The 23942-nt window shown below is 48.6% G+C and overlaps 1 protein-coding gene across 2 annotated transcripts in view; it reads left to right on the top strand.

The window, feature by feature from the left end:
- GGT7 (gamma-glutamyltransferase 7) overlaps window positions 1–23942 on the top strand; it is a 1549331-nt gene that overhangs the window by 277854 nt on the left and 1247535 nt on the right. For both annotated transcript variants that reach the window (XM_069652281.1, XM_069652282.1), the window contains exon 2: window positions 6623–6849. In XM_069652281.1, the coding sequence (XP_069508382.1) occupies window positions 6623–6849 (227 nt within the window). The remainder of the gene's footprint in view (window positions 1–6622; window positions 6850–23942) is intronic.

Here is a 23942-nt window from a genome sequence, read left to right on the forward strand (position 1 = left end):
CGAACCTCACCAGAGCAGTCAATCCCAGGGTTGAACACTCGTAAGAGGGCTGGAACACCCTTGTCATCGTCCGAAGCTCCTCCCGACAAGGAGAGCAAAAAACTATACGGTTTCGGCAGGAAAGTAGCCTCAACGTCCGCCTATCAAGCAAGGATTGCAAACTCCACCACCCTGTTGGCCAGCTACAACTGCCATCAGTGGGAAGAAGTCGCGGCACTCATAGCCTCTGCTCCTGAACCTTTAAAGGGCCAGTTAGCTCGGATTTCCGCAGAGGGTAGAGCTGTGTCTGGTTACATTTTGAAAGCAACCTTCGACACCGCGGACAACGCAGGCAGATTGATAGCGGAAGACACTGTTATCAAAAGACATGCGTGGTTGCGGCAGTCTGGTTTTAAGGCAGAAACCCAGGCATCATTGTTGGACAAACCGGTGGAAACCGATCTGTTGTTTGGTAAGGCGGTCGAAGACGCACTGAAGAATGCCAAGGACGAATACGAAACACTCAAGTCCCTTGGCCAGTTAACCAATAAAACCCTAACCAGAGAGGGAATACTAATTTTCGTCGCCCACGCGGCCAAAATTCCCAGAGGGGATCTAACTATTCCCAGGGGCAGGGTACACAGTGGAACAACAACCAACAGTCTACCCAGGGTTACGGCAGGGGTAGTAGGAGAGTGCGTGGTGAAGGCAGAGGCAGCCCCAACAAGGGAGGCGGCACGCCTCCACCAAAGCAGTGATGCTCAGTTCAGGGTCCCTTCTCACGCAACCCCAGTAGGGGGACGCATTTCCAACTTCACCCAGGCTTGGGAAGAGATCACATCAGACAGATGGGTGCTGTCAACAGTATCCACAGGATATTGTATAGAGCTACTGCAGCGTCCCCAGAACCATCCTCCATGACAAAGAGTACACTCTTTAGAACATCAGAAGATTCTCCTCGAGGAGATCGCCATTCTGCTAGAAAAGGATGCGATAGAACTCGTCCCGGGACACCAGGTAAACAAGGGTATTTATTCATCTTACTTCCTTGTGCCAAAGAAAGATTTGACAATGCACCCAGTATTGGACTAATGGCCTGCCAACAAGTATGTCAAGCCCCAAAAGTTTTGTATGACCACGCTACAAGAGGTAATCCCCCTCCTAAAAAAGGGGGATTACATGGCAACTTTGGATATGAAAGATGCTTATTTTCATATTTCCATGTTACCAGCGCACAGAAAGTATTTGCGCTTCAAGGTGGACAGTCGACACTACCAATTCAAGGTACTGCCCTTCGGGATAGCTTCAGCACCAAGGGTATTCACCAAGGTACTGGCGGTGGCGGCTGCACACCTACGCAGGGAGGCAATCCCAGTGTACCCTTATCTGGACGACTGACTCATAACGGGGGAAACCCCAGGAATTTGCAGGATAAACATTCAAAGGACTATCGACCTCCTCCACGAGTTAGGCTTCTCAATCAACGAGAAAAAGTCAAGCCTGGTGCCAAGCATCTCCAAACAATTCCTAGGAGCAATCCTAGATACTCAAGAGATACTTCTTTCCTTCAGAAGAAAGAATTTGGAATATACTACTGCAAATTCCGCATTATCAGTCCGGTCAACAAATAACGGTACGCAAAGCAATGCGTTTACTGGGCATGATGGCGTCATGTATTTACCTGGTCCCCCACGCGCGCCTGCGCATGCGTCCCATGCAGGAATGGTTGGCGAAACAGTGGTCTCAGGCAAGTGGTCAGTGGGACGATCTAGTGGTCGTTTTGCCAACACTGGTACAAAGCCTTCACTGGTGGACTAGAGAGAATCTCGCACAGGGGAAACCCTTTTACGATCCCGAAGTACAGGCAGTAGTCACTACAGATGCATGTCTGACGGGGTGGGGAGCGCACCATCTCCACCACACAGCTCAGGGTCTCTGGTCTCACTCAGTGGCCAAGAACCACATCAACCTGCTAGAGCTTCTGGCAGTATTCAGAGCGCTTCAGGCGTTCGAGCCCCACCTACTAAACCTGTCAGTGCAAATCCGGACGGACAGCACAACAGCCATGTTCTACCTGAACAAGCAAGGAGGGACTCGCTCGCCAAATCTGTCCAAGCTTGCCCAGAAAATCTGGATATGGGCACTCAGACGGAACATCTTCCTGTCATCACAACATGTTCCAGGGGAGCTCAATTCCCTAGCGGATGCTCTGAGCAGAGACTCCCTCCCAGAGGAACACAAATGGGTTCTACACAGAGAGGTCGTAGAAGATATCGTCTCTCAGTGGGGTTTCCCCACTATAGAGTTATTCGCCACAAGCGAAAACAGACAACGCCCAGGATTTGCATCCAGGTTCCCCCAACCAGACTCCCAGGGGAACGCCCTGTGGATGAACTGGTCAGGGATGTTTGCGTACGCTTTTCCACCAACTCCTCTCATCAGGAAAGTGGTGAACAAGATGAACAGAGAGTCGATGACGCTCGTCCTAGTTGCTCCTATGTGGGCAAGACAACTGTGGTTCCCACACATACGCAGGATGGCGGTGTGCGAGCCCATCAAACTTCCAGCCTGGTACAACCTACTGTCCCAGCACCAAGGTCAAACAGTGCACCAACAACCCAACTCAATGAACCTGGCAGCATGGCTCCTGAGGTCATAGAGTTTGGACATCTCAATTTGCCACAGAGGTGTATGGACATCCTAAAGGAATCTAGGAAACTTATTACTTATTATTATTATTATTATTAGGAAACCAAACACAAGGCACTGTTACTTTGACAAGTGGAAGAGGTTCGTTATCTGGTGCCAGAGTAGACAAATCAACCCGGTTGATTGCACTCCTTCCACTATTGTTACATACATGCTACACCTGCTAGATGCAGGATTGGTTTTTAACTCACTGAAAGTACACCTGGCAGCCCTGTCGGATTACACCACTTCCCATAGCAAGGTTTTGTGGTGGAAAGTACCAGTAGTTAAAGCCTTCATGGAAGGAGTAAAGAGACTTCACCCTCCTATTTCAAACCCACCACCAGGGTGGGACCTTAATGTGGTGCTAGCCAAGCTCATGGGCCCCCCTTTCGAACCCATGCATAAAAGCAGTCTCAAACACCTGACTTATAAAACAGCCTTCTTAGTAGCTATTACTTCTATAAGAAGGGTCAGTGAAATTCAGGCTCTATCAGTGCAGGATCCCTTCTTTACTGTCCATAAAGACAAACTGGTTTTACGCACACACCCTAGGTTCTCACCTAAATTTATATCAAAATTCCATGTAAACCAGTCCATCGAGCTTCCGGCTTTCTTCCAGGACCCGCAAAGCTTGGCTGAGGTGAAACTACACACCCTAGATGTGCGTAGGGCGGTCCTCTACTATGTAAATAAAACCAGACCGCTAAGAAAAACAGATCAACTGTTTGTCTCCGTAGCTACAGGCAGAGAGGGGGATCGCGACTCTAAAGGTGCCATCTCGACGTGGATTATTAACTGTATCCAGCTGTGTTACTCACTCTCTGAAAGAACTCTGCCTTTCACGCCAAGAGCCCACTCTACTAGAGGCATTGGGGCCACTCTGGCCTTCACTGCAAATGTACCCCTTGACACCATTTGCAAAGCAGCTACTTGGAGCTCAATTCACACTTTTACTCAGCATTACTGCATTGACACCCATTCCAAGGCAGATACACAAATGGGACAAGCGGTTCTAAGACACTTATTTGCTCATGACCCTTCTCACATCCCACCTCCTTCTTCAGGTACTGCTCGCGAATCTATGCACAGCATGTGATCTAAGCAGATTCCACAAGCCTCAGAAGGGATACATTACTCACCGTAATCGTATTTCTGATGCTTGTATCTGCTTAGATTCACATGCGACCCACCCTTCCTCCCCTCTGAGAGAAGGTGCATGATTGCTTGTAGTCTTACCTTTCTGTCTATCTGCTTGGATTATCTGTACTCACGCTACTCCTCATGCTACCTCATGTCAGAAAAATACAATCTGAGGATCCTAGACGCGTGAGGGATCTTGGGTACAGTGGACGTCACACTAGGGATAGTATTACTGGCACGCCCTGTGTCGACGCCCATTTTCGAGTTTCGAAAAACAAACTGTAATACTCCGCAGCTTCCACTAGATGTCGGCCTATGCACAGCATGTGAATCTAAGCAGATACAAGCATCAGAAATACGATTACGGTGAGTAATGTATCCCATATATTCTTTTACTTAGAAACCTTGAGTCAGTGTTTGCCTGAATCATAGTAATTGCTGTCCTTTGTGTAACTATTTGTACTGCTCACTTACTCTTGAGATAAGTCTGGCTGCTCCGCTACTGCTACCATTATTTTTTTAAATTTTTTTTTACATTTGTAGAGCGCACTGCAGCCCATAGACATCGAGGCGCTATTACATAACTGTGTAGTACAGGCTTGTACCAAAGGTGAAATTGTACTGTCACTTGTAGTCTGTGTAGTGTTCCCAAAGGGTACTGCATATAATTCTGCCTAACAATCATCACTATGTATTCTTTTTTTCGTATTACTATTTTTATCTATTGTTAATTTGCATATTATAGACCTGAACCATATTTATCTGTATTGATTTCTGCAATTTTTAACAGTTGTTATATTGTCAGTATTCTAATAAAAATTATCAAAAGGCTAGCTATCCCTGAGTCCCAACAATACCGACATCAGCAAAGCCCCAGATCTTTTCCAGACCAAGCAAAAACCCTATGGCTGCAACGAAAACGTGTCATTTGCAGGTCTCTCCAGACATCTTTGTGCCAGGGCTGCCCTGGTGGGAACTTCCGACTACGTTTAATAAGGCTGCAAATGTATTTCTTTTGGGGTTTGGGGGTAGTGGCGGGGGGTGCAACAATAATTAAGTTCACATGATTCAGATATTTATCAGGCAATACATGTGTTCTTCTGTTATGAATGGATGGATATGTCATATGTTTTGTTGTAAAATAATGCAATAAACCCCTTTGGGGGCATTTTGTAGGGCTGTATACTTGCTCATATGCTGGCTATTGTGTATCTGGCATTTGGGGAATGGGTGTAAATATATAATATATAAATGTGCACAGTATCCTCATCCACAAGAATATGTGAAAAATCACCCAGCCCAGTGTTTGGAGTTTTTTAAAAAATGTTTACAATGTGCGGAGGAGCCGCAAGCAAATTTGGGCAGAGTATCGACTGGCACCACCTGACAAATCTCAGGGTTTTTCATTTTCAAATGTAGCCTGGTCTGGTTGTATGCACTTTCTAAGGAGGCAGTGAGAGTTATCTTCTTGGCACTTTCTCTTGCATTAGACTCTCGGGGAAGAAATCTAAGCACCTCTCTATCAGGGATGTCATTTAGGGGTCGCCAGAGGTCGCAACTGTGACCACTGTGGTCTCCCTTTCGACCTCTTAAAAAAAAAAAAAATAATAATAATAATAAAATGCAAGCTCCTGGGCTGTGGCCAGCACCATGTGGCTCTTTACTTCTGGAGTGGCTGGCTTTCTTGTTCAGGCCCCTTAAAAAATAAAAAGAAGAAAAATAAGGACAGGAGTGCCACAAGTCTAACACTTTCAGCACAGACCCTAAATAAGAAAGAACAGGAATACCAAATCATCTTTCTGGAATTCTATGAGTCACTGATTTAGTCTTTTCTTTAACGCCTCAACTCAGCCTTTTATCCTTCTGAGGTCGATAAATGAGTACCAACACAGGTTGGGTGATATTCGGTGTATATTTTTTCTATATAAAGCGCTTATGCGTAAGTGCTATATAATAACACATAGTTATCATTTGGTCATGGACGTCTGCTTGCATAATATGGGCCTATACTCACTGATCTTAACCATACATATGACGATCCATTCTTGTATGAAATGTACATCACATTATAGTGATATCGTAACCATATTTTTCGTAGTGTGCAATGCTATGTGATGCCACTTGTTGTTTTGACAACGGGTGAAAGGTCGTGTTCCATCGCTTCCCACGATATCACTAGGGGTGGTGTCAAATCAAATCAATTCATGTTATGTAATCAGGGGTCAAGGATCGTGTGATGTCACTTGCGTTACCCCTGGCATTTTGGTGAAATTGCGTCCCTGCGCTCTATATAGTTGTCTGCCAACAATGTCCTTCCTTGTTTGGTGGTCACTGGAGCACAAGGTTGGCCCAGACTTCGGATGATGTAGGAACCACCTGTGAAGATTTACCTTGCACAAGAAAACCTGCTGCATAATAGTCGCACGTCTGTGACAGAAATTGCTCAATTTTAATAAAAGTACTGTAAAATGAGAAGCCACATTTAGAGATTAAGAGCTAATGCCCAGTAAAACCTTTGGCAGGACATACGTTTCTTCCAAAATGTGAAGCAAACAAAGATCCAGTTGCAGACCTTTGCCGTATGTTTGTTGGAATACGAGTTTTAGAATAGAGCCATCTGTGAAAACGAACAGTGGAGAGGATTAAACAATTTTGTGCGCACTTTGTGAGGTGAATTGATGTTTTCTAAAAGGGAGGAGGACAGCATGTCGTACATTATGCAAGGGAATACCATGTTCAGATCTGTAACTGGCTTGTTTGCCTTTTTTCCTTTTCTGACCCGTTTCTGCTTTCTCTCCCTCTGCTACTGAAGATCCAGATTCCTTCCTGAAATCTGCCCGCCTGCAGCGCCTGCCATCCTCCTCCTCTGAGATGGGCAGCCAAGACGTGTCACCGCTGCGTGTCACCAACAAGGACCCTTTCTCGGGGGACTGCAGCTGCCGGCAGGATGGCTTAACCGTTATCATCACAGCCTGTTTAACGTTTGCAACAGGGGTCACTATCGCACTAGTTATGCAGGTGTACTTCGGGGACTCCCAGGTACGGAGCATGCAATTTTTGGGAGCCGTTTCTGGGGGCAGAAGGTTTCTTTGCATAGATTGGATTTATAGAATGTACTGTAGCCCTTCAGAATTTAGTCTTTCTGAAGTTCGTTTTTTATTTTACCGCAGCTCCGCCTGGGTAAACGTTGCTAAAATCAATCGTATTGTAAAGGTCAGATGAATGCACTTGTTGGTTTGGTTCTCGACAAGCCATACAAGAAAGATACATGAAGATTGGATTGAGCTCTAATTATACTGCTTACCTTAATCCTGTGGAGAGTCCAGTGTGGTGAGGTTTACCTGCGCCACAGTTGGTGAATTAAACGTGGCCTTTGTCATACCTTTTGTAAAACTACTTGCATATTAAGTGTCTGTGGGTTTATTTTATGGATGCCACTGAACTAAGCCTATGTTGTATATGGGTTGCACTGACCCTTTCAGTTTCTGCACTGCATTCTCAGTCATAACTCCCTGTCGTCACCGGAGTAAACGGCACACACCTATCGTTCTACACTATCCCCGTAACAAATGCTCTGCACATCCTGACACCACTATCCCTGCAATGCCTCAACAGCGCAGAGTCCGCAACCATCCTGCCTGCATTAAACACATAGGCTGTCCTGGAAACAGGAAGGCAGGGATTACTTAAAAGAACTTACTGACACGCTAAATAGGCCCATGATGACCATATTCAACAAAAAACACTGCATGGGGTGACGATCCACCAATGGGAAATATTGCACACCAGAGATTCAGAATCACATTATAGACCACTTCAGCTTTGCTCTAGCAGATGTGGCTCTGATGCTCTTGGTGGAATGTTTGCTAGTAGATAGCTGTCCATGTACAATTGCATATGCTATCACTTCAATCCAAGGTCAAGATCTTGTTTTAGAGCAACCTTCACCTCTAACAGCGTTGTTACGATTTGCCCGGAAGGTAGCCTACAAAGTACTTTGTGTCACATATGGCTTAAAGAACACTCCTAACTCCCAGAGAAGGTTCAAGGATTTTTACGGACTTCAACAGGGCACTATAGATGCTGCATTTTCTGCTCTAGCCCAGGTGTCCTTAGTTCCTAAGTTAGTACATCGTTTATTATCCTCTACTCTCTACCTTTAGGTCCTTATTGACTGCAATCTAATAGCCTACTACATGGCCAATGTTAGTAACTAGAAAGGATTGATGCTTATACCTGATGGTCTCCTTCCTTGCACACCGTGGCGTTTCTCTCCTAACTGCTGTTTTTCTGTCGCTACATTCCTGCATCCAGCTCCACCCTTCTTCTGTCTTCTACCCTATCTCTTATTTACCTGCCCCCACCCTTTAATGTTGCTACCCCTGCACTCACCCTCCTCAGCACTACTACAATCCCCCTCCTCAGCTGTACTACACTCCCCTCCTCTGCACTACTACACTCACCCTCTGCACTACTACACTCCCCTCTGCACTACTACACGCCCTCTGCACTACTACTACACCCCCTCCGCTCTACTTCCCCCCTCCTGCACTTCTGCTACTCCTCTCTCTGCACTACCGCTACTCCCCTCTCTGCACTACCACTACTCCCCTCTCTGCACTACCGCTACTCCCCCCTCCGCACTACTGCTACTCCAACTGTAAGGAACTCATGGTGGCAACACTAAAGACAGACACAAGTGATCACAGTTCAAGGGTGTTTATTAAACTGAATATGCAAGTCGGAAAAACACCTCATCTAAACCTAAAGCTAAGATGGGAGCAAGCTACGACCATAAAATTAAAAATAAGGCAGTCCTTGTGGCGTCTTGACAAATAAAAGGGCCTATACTAAGACAAACCTATTGCCAATCCTTACAACTAAAAACCAAAAGAGTGTGGGATAAGGTTCACAAGAAAGAAAGAAGTGTTCACAAATGAAAGTCAGGATGTGTAGCCGGGGTCTCCCTTCCCCACGGTTTGAGCACGGGACAAAGTGGGAGTCCTGAGCACAGTAGACTCTTGAGCTTTCCCAGCACGTGGTGACCGTTCTGTTCTTATTAATCAGGACTGTCAATGGTCAAGTCTCTTTGATCCTAAAAGTCTCTTGCCTTCGAGGACCTGATGCAAACAAGCAAACAAAAAGTTTCTTTCCTTATGGCGCTTAGGGTGATTACATCCCTTGGCTTCCCCTCTTCTGGGTCTCCGATCCAAAACGAGTTCTTGGATGTCTGCCTCATTCCGTTGGCTTCACTATGGCATTCCTTGCATTCACAAGTCTTAATGTCTTTTTAAACAGTGCACTATAGACATCCCTCTGTCGGGTTCACCTTTGTCAACACACTGTTCATCGGGACTTTTGGCTTTGCACCCTTTCCATCGGCATCCCTTAGTCTGGTTCACTGTTGCCAATTACACATTTTCTTTTACTTTCTTACAAGTCAGCATTCACTTCCCTTAGGTTTACAATCGTCTGCCTGTCAAAGACTTTCGACTGTACGGAGGATTTTGCTAGACCGCTGTATGACCACTTTGACCACTCTTGCTCTGTTCCCAAGGCCTTCTGCTAACGGTAGTTTCAACAATAGGGCAATCGCCTCGAGTTTTTCGAGTGCGCACCCACGTGGTGCCGACTCCTCTGCAGCTTGGTTTCCCTTAATGTTCACAGTTCTTTGAACTTTCCTTAAACTTGCTACTTGCGACTTTCTTTCAACACAGTCCGGTTTCTTATCGGCTCTCCCCTCAACTCTCCAGCTGTGATGACCTGCTTGGCTTCTCTTGTCTCTGGTGTCAAGGCCGGTACCACAGTGGCAAGCGTCTCTCCCTGGTTTGGTTTGACATTCTGCCTCATCTGCAGGTTTTATTGCTTGCTGCTGGTTGGGGCCAACACCAGTCTACCTCACCTGCCGCAGTAGGCAAATCTCCATCTGCGCCCCAAATCTCAGGAGGACCCAGGCCCACCAGACTCAGGAATATTGAGTTGTTTGCTGGCATAGCCGGGCTAGCTGATTGCTAGTGAACAACACAGTTCGCCCCCTCCATCTTGGTTTGCTCACTTTGCACCCATGGGCAGGAACCGGGGGCCTCCCAGCTGCCTGCATATCGGGTCCAGCACCTTCCCCTGTAGCAAATCTGAAGGGCTCCGCAGGAGAGGGCCCGCCCACACTGCCACACAATGGTCTATGGTGCTATGGACCCCTAAGGCAGGGGGACAGGACCCCCCTCACTGCAGCTCCAGTCATTGCCCCTCCTCAGCCACTCTGCAGCTCAGCAGATCATAATAGCCTTCATGCGCCCCGAACTCGCTGCCTCTCCGTGGTTGCTGGCTCAATGTTAATTCCGGTGGGATCCGGGTCATGCAGCCAGGCACATCGCTCACCCCCACCTTCCCCTACCTACCTAATTCTTCCTTGTGGCCTGCACAGGGGGCTGTGTGGCTCTCCTCGGGCTTCGTTGCGTCTCGCGGCAGCTGCCATGATGGTGCACTGGGTGCATTCCTGGCTCCTCTTTGCTGTCCGCACCATCTGCCGTAGCGGGCTCTAGGCTCCAGTAGGAGATCACCAAAGCCCCACCTCTGGTAACAGTACAGGGAGGCGCGGGTGCAAAACCTCAGGTCGCTGTCAGCGTTGCAGCCAGGCCGGTGGTCATAGCAGGTACGGGGTAGGCGTCCTACCCCTCCTCATTCTTGGTCACTCCCCTCTTGTTGGAACCTTTTTATGTTGCAGTTGTGCATTTTCCTTTTTGAACATTTATAAATCGCTCAAGGCCAAAGGCATGACCAAAGCCACGAACCCCATGTGTCCAAATCTCATTCCTGGTTCATTACATAAACTAATAGTGACACCTCTTGCCACTTCAACTTCTCAAGTGTTCAAAGAAAAAACACATGTTCTGCTTTTTAACAATCAATGTCCCAGTAACCACGGTTTGGCTCCTTTCCCCTTGCTTCTAACTAGTTATTCTCAGGCCTTCATATGGTTGTGAGTCCTAGACTATCCAAGCTGTATCACAAAAATGGTGATTTATTCTTTTGCCAAACATATACTTCCTTCTGCACAGTCTGTTTCTCGCATGGTCCCAGAACCTCTTATTTGGGTTTAGTTCCCAGACTTGCAATGTGGCAACACCACAACTTGGTTTACTCTCCTGCCAAGTGCGCGTGTCTCATTCAAATGTTTCAGTACACTTTATGGTCCCAGACCCTCTTGTGGTTTCATATGGGTGCAGGTCCCAGACTCGCAATGCGGCAATACCCTGACTTAGTTTACTCTCCTGACAAATATGTGTGCCCATTTTAAATGTCTCAACACTCTTCAGGGTCCCAGACCCTCCTGTGCCTTTTTGCAATTGGTTTCTTATGTCGGTCTGGGTCCCAGACTCGCAATATATGATTACCATCGGTAGGCTCACTCTCCTGCCAAGCCTGTGGTCCTTCTATCCTCAGCTATGTTTAAGGACCCAGACCCTCTCCTTCTCTGTTTCTCATGAGAAATCTATGTTTCTAATCTCGTGCAGGTGTAAGTGCGCCACTTCATGAATTAAGCTACATTTAGCAATGGCAATACTCGACCTTTCCAAAGCCAGCATCGATTTACCCACCTGGTCACTCCATTTACCACATGTGTCTGGAACCTGTGGCTATCAAGATGCTTTGGACTGGGACTGCCACAGTCGGTCAACATTGGCTATGCTAACATGCGTTTATGGGAGCTGTAGACCAAAACATCTGGAGAGCCAAAGGTTGCAGACCCCTGATTTTACTCGTCTGCTCTATGTTGTGGCCATCTAACATTATCTTCAATTTTGGAGGTCGTTCACATTAGGTGTGAGAAAACCATGGACTTTGTTTTACTAAAATGAATCGTTATACCATTGCTTTTACGCCCTTCATTAAATGCGTATGTCTGTTTTTTTCAGACGAGCAAGGAGATCAAAGCGTCCTCATCGGAGCAAATTTTTGGGATTGTGTCGGCACTCAACTTTGATGTATCAGACTGGAGGGCTAGAATTACATCTACAAGTCTATTTATAAAGCTGCTAAAAGGGGTTGGCGCAAAAGACGCAATGCTGAATAGATTGTTATACCCAGACTAGCCTTATGGACCTCTGGATGAGCCATTATCATTTGGGATAATTACCCTTCCCAACTTTATTACTGAGGCGGACTTGGGAGCATGTCATTATCCCGCAAGAATGCCCCCTCCCTCAAACTTAAACACTATATTAAAGTATAATGGGATGTGGAAGAAGAAATGAGGGAAAGCTTTGTTCTCCTTCATCTGATCTTTCATAGATCAACATGCTGTGAATATTCCCTGTCGTAGACTGGTAAGCCTCGGTTAATTTTGTATTCCCCTTGCCCTAGGCAAGAAGAAACTAAATGTCATAGTCTAACTCCCTTGTTATGGGTGCTTTTGCTCCCAATCAGTGGGACCTCGATTAACTTTAGACCCTCCTATTCCATTTACATTCTAACAACGCTTTCAGCTGAGGAAGTCCTCTGGTTCAACACTGTTAGTAAAAACAAGCTATTTTTCCTAAATCAACTTAAAAAAGACTTTCTTTTCAAGGAAAACTATTTTCCCTAGGAGGGAAAGATTTCAAAGGTGAGGAGTTTCGTTCTAAGGGGATGGAGCGCAAAAGGAGACCTCTCTTCAGACCCTGTGCCACTTGTGGCCTTAAGAGCGTTTATGAAGGGGACACACACTCTGACTGTATTTACTGTCTCTACCCACATCAAACCGTGGAGGGCTGCACTATCTGCAGTGGTCTTAGATCCAGGATCCTCAAGGGTAAGCACAGACAGCTGGTATGCTGGTTAAACAAGGGGAATTTCGCAAACCCCACCCACCCCCCGACATTGAGTTGACCAAAAGCATGTCTATTCCCGCTGAGAAGTGCCCATGGTCGAAGCAGAGGGCCCAGTCGGAGGAGCCACGGGGGAAGAAGCATAAAAGTTCCCACAGCTACGAGCCGTCGGCAGGGGAGAGAGCGGGAGGTACAGGTGGCCTGGCTTTGTGCGCAAAGGACCGACCGTCACCGGTGAGGAAGTCATCGACGGGAGTGGAGCCTCAATGCCATAGCTCAAGGTCAGTGAGAGAGGGCGAAACCCATTCCTCAGGGCCTAAGGTCACGTTGGCAGCCGCTTTGAAGCTGCATAGGCACATCTCAAAAGAAGCTCACGAAGAGCAAAGGGCACCTAAGCGACGACCGTCCACGGAAGAGGAGCATAGCTCAGCACTCCTCACACATACACTACGCCCAATACAATAACTGCCTCATCGTCCACTCAAACTGCCTCGTCAGTGACTTCTCAGAAGACAACCATCTCGTCGACGACAGCTCAAAAATCGAGCCCATCTGTGACAGACCAATCCTCAAAGCATAAAGCTGCCTTGTCGACAACCACTCAAAAATCTAGCCCGTCAATGGGGATTCATCATACTCCTTCCAAATTGCACAAGACCACATGGTCGACATCATATCAAAAGTCGAGCTTGTCCATGACTAAAATCCATAAATCCTACTCACAGAAAGCAGGCTCGTCAACAGAGAAATCCAACTTGTCAACGCAAAAACATACGTTGTCGAAAAAGGGCACTCATGAGGCGGACATACCCCCACCCCATAAAAGGAACAAGGATCCTCTGTCAACGACGCCCTCGACTACGGCCCAGCCAATGGCATCGCCTTGCGGCAGCCATGTCGACGGAGGAGCAACAGCAGCAACCCCCACAATAGGGGCAACCAATGCTCTTTGAGGAAAGCTCAAGACCACGGGTCACCCAGGTGTCTCCAATTCAATATACTGCGATCATGCCGGAGGATATCTTGCAACATAGAGTGGATAAAGACAAGACCACGGGCTCCAGCACTGCCACCCCAACCCTCCCTCCCACAGGAGTCTCCTTCTAAACCCAGGTCGGCATTGAGGGAAAGGTTTGTAAGGTCCTTGCCTTCCAGGGCTAAATTCACTTCAGGAACAAGGTCAATGTACTCCTCCAAAGAACGATCACAGCCACGGTCCTCCTCTTAATCACTGCCACAGTCTCATAGACTACGACTGATCCGTAGAAACAGAAGCAATACTCTAGCGCCACTTTCTTCATCCCGCAAGAGGACTCATACACCAACCAAAACGGTGTTAGAGGAAGGAGAACTAACTGGTACAGATACAGACTAGCCCCAGGACACCAGGTCCTGACCAACCACACCAAGATGGGACGATGACTGGAACACAGAATCCCCAGAGGAATTTCCCCAGGAAGAGGAATCAACGAAACAGTCTCCCCCAGATGACATCACTGGGTTCCACTTCACAATCGTGAAGGCCTGCAACGGGTTTGATCTCCTCCCCTCAGAGGAAGACAAAGTATGCTTTTTATTCGGCCACATGGGCAAAAGGAGAAAGACAGTGGTTTTGATCCCAATCCTTGACCACAATTGGCAGGAGGGAGTAAAAGCAATGAAGCAACCATTCACAATCCCAAATGTCAAAAGCCACCTGGATAAAAAGTATATCTCTCCGGACAATACCCTGAAGTGCCTCTCCTCTCAACCGTCACCCAAATCGGTTGTTTCGCTGGTGGCAGGCTGGAAAGCAAAGTCGGACAGGCAAAAATGTGCTGCCCCTCCAGATTATGAAGCTCGTAAACAAGATGACTTTGGGAAGAAGTTACTAGCTGTGGGCACCACATCAGTGAAAGCAGCAAACTCCCTAGCTATCATAGCGAAGTATGACAGAGAAATGTGGCATAAACTTGCATCAATCCTGCACCACCTCCCAGAGGAAAAACGTAAGGAGGCAAAGGCAATACTGAAGGAAGGTGAAGATGCCTCCAACATAGGAAACACCTTTGCAGTAGACCTAGCAGAGACCGGTTGCAAGCAGGTGGCAAACGGAGTAGTTCTCAGAAGGCAGACTTGGCTTCGCTGTACAGACTTCCGTCCAGACGTCCAACACAAGGTAATACATATGCCATTCGAGGGGAGGAGCTGTGCAGTCCCAAAATTGACGAGGCTTTGAAGACAATAAAAACAGACACAGTCAGGTCTCCAGCATCCCTACAGAACCGATGCCATTTTCGTCAATTCAGGGGGAGCATCCGGCAGAACTTCAACATCTTCTTCCTACAAGGGGCGGCAGTTCAATAAGGGTATTACTCACAGGGGTACAGAAGGGCATACCAGGGGTATCTAAAGTCAAAGGACTTCCGCCAGACCCAGCGGTGCAAGCAACCATCCGGATCCCAAAAGGGGCGGCAGGGTAAACCTCAAAAATGACAATCATACACATGGCGCACTTTGGGGGAGAATCTCCAGGTTCACTAGGGTCTGGGACACAATAACACCAGGCAAGTGAGCGCTCGAAGTGGTCCACTACGGGACCTGTTAGAATTCAAACAAGCCCCCCTCCCACAAACCCCCAACCGCAAGCGCACAAGGCCACCCTCCTGCAGGAGATCTAACTCATGCTACAGAAAAAAGCCATTGAAAAGGTCCCAAAACATCAAAGGGGAAGGTTTACTCCTGATACTTGGGAATGAACGTGGAGACCTATTCTAGACCTCAGAAGGTTAAACAAGTTCATAAAATGGCAGAAGTTTACCATTATCACTTTACAACAGGTCATAGAAGCTATGCATCACCACGGCTTCCTCGCATCCCTGGACCTCCAGGATGCGTATTTCCACATACCCATCCATCCGGGGCATCGAAAATTCCTCTGATTCATCGTCTGGAACCAGGATTATCAATTCAGGGTCTTACCATTCGGACTAAAGTCAGCACCACGCACCTTTTACCTTGCACTTGTGGCGGCCAACCTGTGGAAATAAGGGCACTGGGTCTACCCTTACTTAGATGACTGGATCGTACGTTTACCATCCAGGGAGGGAATGCTACAGTCGATGGCGGCAACGGTGGACCGACTGCAAACACTGAGTTTCCACATCATTTACAAAAAATCTTCCTTACGGCAGTCCAAGAAGTTCATAATTCTAGGGGCGGAATGCTCCACACGCGAGCCAAGAGTGCGCCCATCCGGCGACAGGATAAACGCCCTCAACACTCAGCTGTAATCCTTTACACCAAACAAGATCCAAACGGTGTGACAATGCATGCAACTACTCGGAACAATAGCATTGTGCATCCCACTAATCCTACACTACAGGCTACACTGCAGGAGTTCCTGGAAGCCAACTGGTCGCAAACCAAGGGAAGGGGTCATGGGGAGACGAGGTTCAGATCCCTTCCAGACTGCACTTGCAGCTTCACTGGTGGGCAACCAAACCCAACGTCCACAAAGGAAAGACGTTCCAATACCCTACACCCACCAAGACGCTGGTGACGGACTCCTCCCTTCAAAGGTGGGGTGCTCACTTGGACCAACTACACATCAAGGGGCTATAGCCACCTCAGGAGACATACCTACACATAAACGTGCTTGAACTGAAAGCGGTTCATTGGGCACTCGAGTCCTTTCTCCCGGTGCTACAAAATCAAACGGTTAAGGTCCTCACAGACAATACCACCACAATGTACTGCGAAAGCAGGGGGTACCATGTTCCAGACCTTGTCCAGGGAGGCACAGCTCACATGGCACTGGGCCATAGCCCACAATATCGGCATCCAAGCATTCTACCTGCCGTGGATCTACAACCAAACAGCGGACAGCCTCAGCAGACAAATGTCCAAGAATCGCGAATGTGAGCTCAAGCGGCACTTCAATCGCTCATTCGCCGCTGGGGCCGGCCATCAATAGATTTATTTGCCACGGCTCAGGACAAGAAATGCCCCAGGTAAGACAGCAGGACACCACAGGAGGGATCCGTGGGAAACGAGTTTGCTTTTCCATGGGACGGCATCCTTGCATACACATTCCCACTGTTCCCGATCCTACGCAGAACGCTGATGACAATCAAGAGATACACCTGCAAGATGATTCTCATCACTCCATACTGTCCTCGCCAGACCCCATTCACTGAGGTAATCCAATTGGCTGCAGACGATACCGTCCGACTCGGCAATGTAAGGAACTCATGGTGGCAACAGTAAAGATGGACACAAGTGATCACAATTCAAGGGTTTTTATTAAACTGTATGCAGGTTGGAAAAACACCTAATCTAAACCTAAATCTAAGATGGGAGAAAGCGACGAACATCAAATGAAAAAAGGCAGTCCTAGTGGCGTTGTCAAATAAAAAGGGCCTATACTAAGATACCTGTTGTCAAACCTTATAACTAATACAAAAAAGGTGTGGGATGGTTTTCAAGAAAAGAAAGTAGTGTTCACAAATAATGTCAGGATGCGGTAGCTTGGGTCTCCCCTCGCCACGTTTTGAACACAGGGTAAAATGGGATCTTGGATTACAGCACACACTCTAGCTTTCCCGGCACGAGTCAACAGTTCTGTTCCAGTCTATTAGGAGCCTCAATGGCCAAGTTTTGTTTCCTGGGGGGGGGGGGTGGGGGCGCTGTTGCGCTTGCAAGGAATGGCTGCTTAAGCGCCGAGCTCCGGACGGGGAACATCCTTTTTGCAAAAATAAAAAATAACCATTCTCCCACAGTGAATCCTTATAATCTTTCTACCTCCTGTGGCGGACCGGCACAGCTTATTCCCGCCGACTTTTGGATCCCAAAACCCTGTGGCCGCGTGAAGAACCTGCGTGGGACCTGTCTACCCGTCCCTGAGCAGAGGCTCCAGGAGGGGTGGTATACCAGACTACTATGGGCTGCTGCGCCACGGGCCGCGAGGAGGGGCGCCCCTGCACCGGTCGCATACCCGGTGAACATCTTGCGGTCGGAGGTGCTCTAGAGGCCCCCCAGCACCGGGCTGGACTGGGGGCCTGAATGCTGGCTAGTGGGTGCGCCCGGACAACTGCTGGCCCCTCGCCTAAACTTGACCCTGCCACCCGAGGACCTCCCGCTGTGCGCACACGGCACAGGGGCTTGTGGGCGGCTGGACGGCTGCTGCGCCGCTGAGGAGCCCGTGTCGAGGTGCTGGTTCCCGCCCCCTGCCCCCCACCTGTGGCTGTGGCCCCTCCGGGACTGAAGATACGGTAGGAGCCCAGATGAGGGGCCGGTGTGGGCGCGCCCTTGGTGCGGCAGTGCTCCCGTCCACCTGGGGGCCCCGGAGATCTCTTCCCTGACCTGCTGCTGGGGTGGCGGACTTTGGGGGATCATAAACACCTACAGGCCACCGGGGACTCTAATGGTGGCTCCCGCGGCAGCCTGAACAACCTTTCATTGCGGCTGGATGAAACTCCCCCCTCCTAACACTAACTGAAGCCAGTGGCTGGCCACCTTGCACTAGGGGGCTCGAAGTCCCAGCGTCCTTTACACCTTCCTGCCTCAACTACTCACGCTTATCAGCACTGTTTTGGCACCGGCCCCCGGCGCCCGCCCTGCACACGCCTGTTCCCTGGGGGCGCAGCTGTTGGTGGTCGTGGTTGTCGTGACATTCCATCTGGGTGGTCCCCCCGCCGCCATTTCCGCATGTGCGGACCAACAGGGCCTGTGGGGCCAGCGAATGGGTTGAACCCACTGAGAGTTAGGGTGTGGACATTACCTTGCTGTGGCACCTTCACCGGCATTCAATAGACTGTAGCCCCCTCTGGGGAATTCTGGGTAGCGAGGTGAGAGATCCGAGCAACTCATTGTTGGACATCCTGTTGAACGTTACGCTGGAACAGAACCCCAGCACTCCTTGCCACCCACACATGTCCACTTCCCCAGTACTCTCCTTAGCTAACACCATGCCCAAAGGAGCTGGAGGGCGGAAAAAACAGAGCTCTCTGACAATGTTCGCAAAAACCATGTCTAAGCCAACTGCTGAGACACTGGAGGATGCGCCCGCCGCGTCGGCACCATCAACCTCCGACGGCTCGCAGAAGATGTTGGAATATATCCGAGAAGGATTCACCACTCTGCACACCAAACTTGATGACATGAACGGCACCATCTCGTCCATAAAGGCGCACATTGAGAAGACCCATAGCTGCGTTGCCAAGGTGGAAATGGGGGTGGGTGCCGCCGAGGACGACCTCGGATGCCTGCGGGCTTCAGTTTCCTCGCTATCCAATCGGGTGCTAGCAGTGGAGAAAAAGAACGACTATCTCGAATCTCGCTCTAGGCGTAATAACCTACGCATAGTTGGTGTGCTCGAGGACACTGTCAAGGAGCCCATGGAAGACTATGTGGAACGCATCCTCCTCACTCTTCTGGACTCGGCAAAACTCTCCCCGCAATTCGCGGTGGAGAGAGCCCTCCTGAAAACAGCCAGAGTCAAAGGAGAGCTGCTGCTTGGGGCGGCAAGGATCCACCTTTACCCGGATTTCTCTGTCGCAGTACAGCAGGAGCAGAAAACCTTTATGGCAGTCAAAAAGAGACTCCGAGACTTAGGAGTTAAATACTCCATGCTATTCCCAGCTTGAACACTCCAATCAGACGTTTGTCTTCACGATTCCTGAGGGAGGCCTCAAAATTAATTGACAAGCATTTCCCTGGCTAAATCACCCCCTATTGTCTTCGCATTGATTGTTGCTTTGGTCTTCCCGACTTGGCGTTCACCCTGTAATGGGCTCCATCGGGCCTTGCACACGGGTCGCTGTTACGCTCTACCAGAGTTTAATAGTAGGTGAACTTGTTTTCCAATTCATTGATCTGTTGATCCTCAATCCACGTGTTCCACACTAATTACACTGGTTAATTTGTTAAGAACTGCAAATATCCTTACATTCTCCCCAGTCCGGAGCTTTACCGCCAGGCCAGCTAACAGGCCCCCAGGCGTTGATGCTGCTGATCTGGCTGCTGTTATGGTTGTGCTGAGTTATCATTCCTCTATTTGGGGGAGGGATGTGGGTGGGGGAAGGGGGGGATAGGGTGTTATGTTAAAAAAGGCTTGACAACCACAAGAGATGCCACACATGTTACAATATCAGACTACAATCACACGGGTGGAGTGATTTGTCCGCCCCAGTGGGGCTGGCATTGTCCACTACTCCGCCGCAGATCACAGCTTAACCCACACCTCCACATACATGGCGGATAATGGCTTATCGTTCATGAGTTGGAATGTAAGAGGTCTAGGTAAGCATAAAAAGATGCGGCAGATTCAACTCCATGCTGAGCGCCATGGCATTAAAATCCTATGCCTACAAGAGACCCATGCCCTCCCTGAACAATGTGAAAAAGTTTGCTAAACAGTGGGGGCCCCCGAGGTACTACACCAATTATTCCAGCCAGAGTCGAGGTGTCCTAACTCTGATACACAGAAGCCTTAAATTTGTATGTAACCACTCACGGGTAGACCCACAGGGAAGATGTATACTAACCCTAGGTACTCTGCAAAACCAAGAGGTGGCCATTTTAAACATCTAGGGGCCGAATATTGACGACCCTGACTTCTACTTGCGTCTGGCCTCTTATGTTGGAGAGTTTCCCCTTAGTCCCGATCATATGGGGTGGTGATTTTAATACAATCCTAGACATCAACCTAGATGGATCGGGCTCCAGGCCCTGCCAGCTCTCCAGGGCAGCCTGCTCTATTTTGACAACGCTCCCTCTCTTGTCGGTGGTGACCGCCTGGCGGCTCATGTACCCCGACTCCAGCACATACTCCTACTACTCCTCAGTGCACGATTCACATTCTAGGATTGATAGGTGGCTCCTATCAGACATATTGGTCAGGTGCCTATCCCACCTATTGATTCTTCCTAAAACTTTATCCGACCACTCGCCAGTGATTATCTCCCTAAACTGAGGCCAAGACTATGAACGAGCTAGACTGTGGAAAATGAGGCCTCATTCCCTACTTGACCCAGTCTTTGCCTCTGAACTCGAATCCTCGATTGTGGAATTCTTGGAGTTTAATACTAATTCCGTGTCATCACAAGCTACACTCTGGGAATCCTTTAAAGCGTACATCAGAGGCATTGCCATTTCCAAAGGCAGTGGTATCCTGAAAGAGATCCGGTCGGATATCCCGAGTAGTGAATCGACCCTAGCTACCCTTGAGGCCCAATATGCCCTGGATCAATCCCCTGAGACCTTATCGTTACTGGGGACAGAGCTAGACACATTCCGTAGTCTAGCCGAAAGAGAGGTTACATTTCTAGACAGCCCTCAGCTGGTAAGGAAATATGGCGAGGGGGAATGACCAGACCGAATGCTAGCCAGACTAATACGCCGAGAATTCGGAGCTCCCAACATACCAGCAATAGAGAGACCCGATGGAACACTTGCTATATCACCACTAGACATTAACTCTGAATTCCTAACATTCTATAGTTCCCTATATTCGAAAGCTGACAGCACCCAGATATCAGAGATCGACTCCTACTTGGATCTATAAACAATATAAATCTCTCCTGGTTCCCATCTAATGGCCCTGTTAGAGGAGGCATGTGAGGAAGGCATTCTCCCCCCCCTCACTTCGAGAAGCTATGATAACGGTCCTACTTAAACCTGGCAAACCCCCCACCCAATGCAGCTCATACTGGCCCCTTTTGCTAATAAACTGTGATGTCAAAATATTTGCCAAACTATTAGCCATACGGCTGACCTCATTTATGCCCCACATCATTCACCCGGACCAGGCAGGCTTTGTTCCGTGCCGTTCCACCTCCCTGAACCTGAGACGTTTATTCAACGTGATCAGCAAGATTGTCCCGGAGGTGCAGGAAGGGGCAGTCACCTTAGATATGCAGAAAGCATTCACTCGGTATCATGGGAGTACCTATGGCGAGTCCTGGAGAAATTGGTCCCAGCTTTCGAGCCTGGGTTAAGCTGCTCTATACCGGCCCATAGGCAAGGATCCGCACAGAAGACAGGTGCTCCTCCCCTTTGCAGATAGCCAGAGGAACGCGACAGGGCTGCCCCTTCTCCCCGCTAATATTCGCCATAGCCATGGAACCCTTTGCAGATATGATGCGCCAGTCACGCGCTCATAGAGGCTTGCGTACTGCGGGCCAGTCCGACATAGTTCCCTATACGCTGACGATGCCCTCCTCTATATCCATTCCTCAGATACCAACCTTGCCCCGATCCTGGAGGATGTGGTCTGTTTCGGACACATATCCAGGCTGAAGATAAACTGCTCTAAATCAGTCCTATTTCCTCTCACTGACTGCACGCAACCCCCCTCTGATCTAAGGGGGTTTACATGGTCCCAATCCAGGTTCACTTACCTTGGGGTGGTGGTTTCCTGGTGTGCCGAGAAGCTGCGTGAGGACAACTACCGGAATTACCTAACTAACCTGGCCACTAAAACCTCGAGCTGGACTAGACTCCCAATCTCCTTAGCAGGCCGAATAGGAATACTTAATGATTGTACTGCCTCAACTCCTTTATCGATTCACTAATCTTCCCCTATGGCCAGGCGATGACTTCTTCCGGATGCTACGCCAAACTACTAACACTTTCCTGTGGCACTCCGGTGCAGTCCGACTCAAATTAACAACATTGACCACTCCTATGGAATTCGGCGGGCTCGGCGCCCCGACTTCCTCAGGTATTGGCTGGTAGCTCAATCTCAATTTGCCTCCCATTGGTTTAATACCACAGATACCCCCTTTCCCCCCCACATGTCTGGTTGGAGAAACTGACGGTCAGCGATCGGGAAATCTGCTCCCTCATTCTCAAACCCGCCCCGGCGGACTCTGGTTCGGCAGACCCAGTTGCTAGTACATCCTTGGCTCTCAAGAAAATCTGGAAACTGGTGGACACACCCTACCCATCCCACAGGGACCTTCCGGTTTGGAACTTCCTCCCGGATGTCCCACGCATCCCACAATCTATTGTATCTCGATGGGCCGAAGCTGGCTTCTTGGCTCTCCGAGATGTCTTTGAACAGGGTAATTTTCTCGAGTGGACAGACCTCCCACTCACCCTTAGGCGGAACCCATCAGCATGGCTGCAATACTCCTCTCTTCAGAAAAGTCTCAAAACTAGATACCCCAACTTCCCTACAGTGCCACCTAATGAACCCATAATTGCGGAGCTGTGCTCCTTGGACTCCTCTAAAGGGAAGGTGTTTAGGTTTTATACCTTGCTGCAGACCAGAGCTGTCCCCTCTTTTACTAAACTGAAACACAGATGAGAGGAGGATCTCGGAGGGGAGATGACTGATGTTCGCTGGTCCCGTATGTGCACTCGCACCCACAACGTATCCTATAACTCTCGATTTAAACTAATACAATTCAAGGTGCTACACAGATATCATCACACCCCGAGCAGACTACACCATATGTTCAGCGATCTTCCTTCCAGCTGCCCAAGATGCGGCTCCGACCAGGCTCCCTACATCCATATGATCTGGTGCTGCCCACAACTAACACAATTCTGGACTGAAATATGTACCACTTTATCTAATATACTGGACCACACCATAGACCCTTCCCCATTACGATGCCTTTTCCACGACTTCCCCCAGTTTCCCTTACTTATAGAGTCCCCCAGCAGCTTTGCTGGATTTGAAGGGTTTGTTTCTTTTTACCTGCTAAGAGTGAGACTCTTTTTCCCACTATTAGGCAATTTTGCTATGTGTGTTCTGGGCTATTTCTGTGTTTAATGCCTATAAGATCTTTCTCAACCCCATAAGAACCATCTTTATTCACATGTTACACAGCACCCTCAGTGCAGTGACACAGTGGTGTTGTAGCGACCCCCAAACATAGACTCCATACCCTGAGACTGACTACTGTCTCCCAGGGCATGTAAATTCCCAATTGACTTTACTAGTCAAATCCTATGAACTAAACCAGTACAACCCATCTTACTATGGAGGTACTGGAAGGGGTTAATAGTTTTTCCCCCATGTTCATTTTCGAGAGGGTACTGTACAGTCCCTCTCTGAAAAGTTTCTGGCTGGTGGCAGTGGTTACTACCATAAATATTCGACCGCAAATATTTCCCCATGGGATTTTCCCATTGTTCGAGGCTACCACTTTTTCTGACAGCCTCTAACATACCGCCGGTGCATTTTAATATTAACTTTGCTCCGGTAGGTTTTATTTTCCAGAACTTTAATATAACTTCTTTCTCGTGTTTTTCTCTAAACTCCTAACCCAGGTCGGGGATCCTTTGTCCTTTTGGCGGGCTTCTGCCAAGAAGCCCTCCTTTTGGCGCCACTGA

The sequence above is a fragment of the Ambystoma mexicanum genome, chromosome 3p (genome assembly GCF_040938575.1).
Source record: "Ambystoma mexicanum isolate Mex_15411 chromosome 3p, UKY_AmexF1_1, whole genome shotgun sequence".
Classification (NCBI taxonomy): Eukaryota; Metazoa; Chordata; class Amphibia; order Caudata; family Ambystomatidae; genus Ambystoma; species Ambystoma mexicanum.